The 4,978-nt window shown below is 32.5% G+C and overlaps 1 protein-coding gene across 1 annotated transcript in view; it reads right to left on the bottom strand.

The window, feature by feature from the left end:
- The window catches only part of Setd9 (SET domain containing 9), a 10,490-nt gene extending 5,912 nt beyond the window's left edge, over nt 1-4,578 (bottom strand). Inside the window, exons 1-4 of the mRNA XM_010626898.3 lie at nt 3,805-4,578; nt 2,352-2,475; nt 1,990-2,105; nt 1,038-1,143 (exon numbers count right to left, since the gene is read on the bottom strand). Of these exons, the coding sequence (XP_010625200.1) occupies nt 1,038-1,143; nt 1,990-2,105; nt 2,352-2,475; nt 3,805-4,195 (737 nt within the window). The 5' untranslated portion in view covers nt 4,196-4,578. The remainder of the gene's footprint in view (nt 1-1,037; nt 1,144-1,989; nt 2,106-2,351; nt 2,476-3,804) is intronic.
- Nucleotides 4,579-4,978: the final 400 nt, after the last annotated feature.

The raw sequence follows: 4,978 nt of genomic DNA, 5'->3' as shown, positions 1-4,978 counted from the left end.
TGGTACCAAAAAAAAAAAAAAAAAGGAAAAGATACATTATGAACAAGTGGGCTTCAACCTCAGAATGCACACATGGTTCAACATATGCAAATTAATAAATGTAATATATCACATAAACAGAAGCAAGGACAAATACCACATGATCGTCTCAATTAATACAAAAAAACCTTTGACAAAATCCAACATTCATTTATGATTTAAATAAAACTGAAAATACTTTATGTCAAGCTGATAAAATCTATTTGACGTTTTCTGTTGATATTATACTAAACATCCCTAAAATAAAAAATAAGACAATGTTATCCACCATTCCTGTTCAATACAGTACTTGAAACTTTAGTGAGAGTTAAAGGGAAAGGGGAAGAAATAAAAAGAATATATATTGGAAAAAAAGCAGTCAAATTAATCTTATTTGCAGATAACATGATCTTTATTTAGAAAACCTAAAAAAATTCCACTAAAAGACTCCTAGAACTAATAAGCAAATTCAGCAAAAGAGCAGGAAAATCAATAGTATTCCTGCACACCGATAATGAACATACTGAGAAAGAAATCAAGAAAACAATACAGTTTACAATAGCTTCAAAAAAATTAAATATGACTTAGGCATCAATTTAAGCAAGGAAGTGAAAGATCTCTACCACAAAACTATAGTACTCTGAAAAATGAGACTGAAGAGGACATCAGGAAACAGAAAGATATTCTTATTCCTAGAACCAATGTTGTCAAAATCAATACTGTCAAAATGGTCATAAATTGACATATACACTTAATGTAATTCCAATCAAAATACCAACAACGTTCTTCACAGAAGTGGAGAAAACAATCCTAAAATTCATATGGAACCACAAGAAACCAAGAATAGCAAAAGTAATCCTTAGCACCAAGAGTGAAGCAAGATACATCACAATTCTGGTTCTTAAGCTGTATTACAAAGCTACAGCAATAAAAAACTATATAGGTTTTTTCGTAGAAATTATATATTTTTAAGTACAGAATAAGATAGAGTAAACAAAATGCTCTTTCAGAAAACTAACCTTTGTTTTGCATAGCTGTAGGCAATGTTTGGGAGATACTGTTTCAGTTCTACAGGGAAAACTGCAGGCACTTCAAATTCCTGATAACAGACATTAGCTGCTCTGTCTAGGAATAAATATACACTTTTTAGAAAGAGTTCATGATGATACAAGGTCATGGAAAAAGTATTGAATACTAACATTTGACATATGCTTTTCTAAAATAAATTTCCAAATTGAACATGCCCAAATAAATAATTAGCATTATATTCGACAGTATTAGATTTGATATATCTATATTCAGACCTATCTCTTTGATAAATAATATACATAATAAAATAACATTCCAAGAATAAATTAAAAAGCATCTGTGTTTACATATATGAACTGATATATAATAAACATATATATGTTTTACTGTTTACTTCTTAAATATCAGGAAATAGGAATTCGTAAGGGTTAACAGTTAAATAAAGGACTCAGGGTTTTAAGTGTTCACATCTCCCTAACAAGTTCATTTATGTCTCTCTAATACCAAAAGCCTACATGCTAACTGTAGTCAGATGATCAAATTTTTACCTACAGAAAAATCAAGTCTCAAAAAGGTAAGTGAATCACAAACTTAGCAACAGAAAGGTTGCATTAATCTAGTGATTAACCTAGGGTAAGACTATTTCAAGACACTGATAAAAAAAATCACTACTAAAAATGCTAAAATAATAATGATCAAAGGGCACTTATTATCAAACACCTATATTCATTACAAATTCAGAACAAAATAATAAAGATTTCAAAGGATATCTATTATTATTTCCTCAAATTCTCTTTTTGATATAGTCCCTGGAAAAGTTACAGTGGGTTAAGGTTTTTGAATAGCTGAGATGTTACTCAATTGTCTTTGGTACTCGGTCGTATGGCAAAGGAGAATTATCCATTACTTACATCATCTCAGATTGCTACATTGCCAACTTACCGTTTGAACAATTGTTGACATACTGTCCTACAGCCAGTGGATTATGAATTTCTGATGTTAGCCATGTACTATCACTCATTTTTAAAGGGCCAACCCGATCTCTTCCACTGCAAGATCTGAAACAGGTAAATGTATTAGCAAAGAAACTGTTTTGTATCTAAAGTACTATGGAATTTCTATAAAAACTGTAACTAAACAAATACGATTTTCTTTTAAAAATTTTTGGGTAATCAATCAGATAACTAAGTTGTTACACAGCAGCCACCTAACAGACTTTTAAAGTTCAAATGCTATAGACTATAATTACATGGGAAGTGTGATTCTATAGCCTATAATTAAATTTGGATATGGACATCACTTACCTATACACAACTTTTGATATTCCTTTGTCATTTCCATCAATAAGTACTCCATCCAAGCATCTAAAAATAAATGGGTTTCCAATGGATTGGAAAAATATTGGCTCATACTTCTGATATATTGTACCTATTACACAACAAAACAAAGACAAATTATAACACACGTAAAAATTTTTAAAAATCCAACACTAGGGTGGTGGTACACACCTATAATCCCAGCACTCTACAAGATTGAAGCCCTAAATTTGAGCCCAGCCAGAACAACTTACTAAGTCCCTGTTTTAAAAACTTAAAAAAATTTTTTTTTAAAGCTGGGGATATACCTCAGCACGAATTGCTTCAGTTCAATCTTTGGTACTGAAAAAACAAATCTAAATAAAGACCTTTCTTTGGAACATAAACATGTAATCGATGAATATGTTTTAATTCCTCCATCCCTTCTTAAATATTTTACATCCAATCCAGAGATTCTCTTAGGTTTCTTTCCCCCTTTAAAGAATCTGTGCCCAGTAGGAGATGAGACACAGAACCAACTATCCACACAGGAGAAAATACTCCTGCCTTGCTTTATAATATGAATAACATGAATATCATAAGTTCAGTTTTATAACATACATTTAAAAAACTGAGTGTGACATGACACCAACGAAGAGTCTTTTACAAAATGCATTTTGTTAACAAATAATGCAGATGCATCTGGGAACACTCTGACATTCAGGCTGTTTCTTCTTTTACTCATAGAAGAAGAAATAGGAAAATTAATATTTCAAGGTGCTTCCTATTTGCATACCATGTTAATCTATTTATTGAATTTATTTTAGTATTAATTTGTTTGTTGGCTCGTTTCACTGAATCTTCAGTTAGGTTAGCTGTACAAAAGTTTTACAGTTGCTCAGGGACATAAAATAACACAGTGATTTTTAAAAAGTATATGTCTATCTAACACAAACACACAAACACACAGATACACTTTCCACTACACCAAATAACATTAGTAAAACAAAGAAGATGCATATTCTAATGAACATTTTAGTCAATGATCTTTGGCAAAGAAGCTGCATTCAGTTCCATGAGTAGAAAAAGTAGGAAAGTCTTCATTTATTTATGGGTTTAAACTCTTTCACGTTCTTATTCACACCTTTTTAATGTTTAGTTATCAACTAAGCCACACTGACTTAGTCTCTAATGCTTTTTAAGTAACTTGTTAAATGGTACATTTGTGTTCAAAATTTAAATAGACTCAAAAAAATTTCCTTAAAAGAAAAATGCATTTATCCCAACAAATACACCAGGATACTTTCTAACACACAACATAATTTATAAACATTTAATTCACAAGTTAGAATTTTTAAACAATCTATAGAAACCTGAGTTTCCAGTTCAATTCTTTAAGGATTACAGGGCTAGGTATTATCAGTATACAAGAAACTCTTGTTAGTACTAATTGAGTTGTTACCAGGATACATAGATACAACTGCGCCTTTTGGTACCAATCCTTTAGTAATGAAAACGCCTCTTCCAGCAGAAATCAATGAGCTAGTTGCTCGGGCAACACTGAAACCCAGTGTTTTATAAAGAATTTCTTCTGGCTTAAAAACACATTGCTGCTGATGTCTGTTTTCAAGCAGATTCACCCTTTGATGCTGAAGCGCCAACAGGTCTTGATATTTTGATTTAACAGGTTCTGGAAGTATAGTCAAGATATCTGATTGTTTATTGAGATCATTTAAGAATAAAGCCTGGAAAACTTTCAGTAATGTTCCTAGGACATCTTCATCTGGGATAACTTTGTCTTTGGATTCCTCTGGAACATATCGAAGGGTCCTGAAAATGGGAAAAGTTTCCATTCACTACCCTTCAACTGATAAAAGCCACACTGTTTTGATCCTTTCTGAGTTACTGGCTTTAATAAACTGTAAGATTATTCTTGTGGGTTTCAAGAGTATAAAACTACGAAGTTCCTTAAAGAATAGTTTGAGGTAGCTCTAGGTAGCTTAGCTTCCAACAATGCCCGCATAAGTTGCTAATTTACGAAAGGCCCTTTCTATACCACATGCTGTCAGCTACTTACACACTTTACCCCTTTTCTGCAAAGAAACCGCCTTGGCGGTGTTAGGAAACTTGCCCAACGTCCTAAAGCCAAGAGGCACAATTAGATGCAGAATCATAGCTTAGCTCTTTCCTTCACTACACTTAACAGCCTCTCGAATGTTAATTACCTAATGAGAATCCTCACACTGTAACTGCTTTTTGCATAGGCTTGTAATTTCAAAGACAAATTTAATATTATATCCTTTGTCGCATTCCCTCCCAGATGCACTTCTTTAATGACTTATTACTATAACTATAGTATTTTTTTGTAATTGTATTTTTACTTCTGAACAAAACGAAGCAATTCCTGAACCTCTCACAATTCTATAGTAATGATGCATCTGAATTTGCGTTTCTGTAATATGAAACTTAGTTTTACAGAAGCTAGCATTCAGCAGAAACTAATCTACTTGGTGAGTACCGTGTTAACTTCTTGCAAATCACAAGCTTGGGACCACTGCACTGTCCCAAAGTGACCCATTCAGCTAGTGAGACAGATCCGGAACCACCAATTTAACACTCCGACGTGCTCTCAGTTG

The sequence above is a fragment of the Fukomys damarensis genome, unplaced genomic scaffold, assembly GCF_012274545.1.
Source record: "Fukomys damarensis isolate Sample0158 unplaced genomic scaffold, DMR_v1.0_HiC HiC_scaffold_1, whole genome shotgun sequence".
Classification (NCBI taxonomy): domain Eukaryota; kingdom Metazoa; phylum Chordata; class Mammalia; order Rodentia; family Bathyergidae; genus Fukomys; species Fukomys damarensis.
Note: the sequence above shows the minus strand (reverse complement) of the source record. Positions and strands in the feature narration are given on the sequence as shown.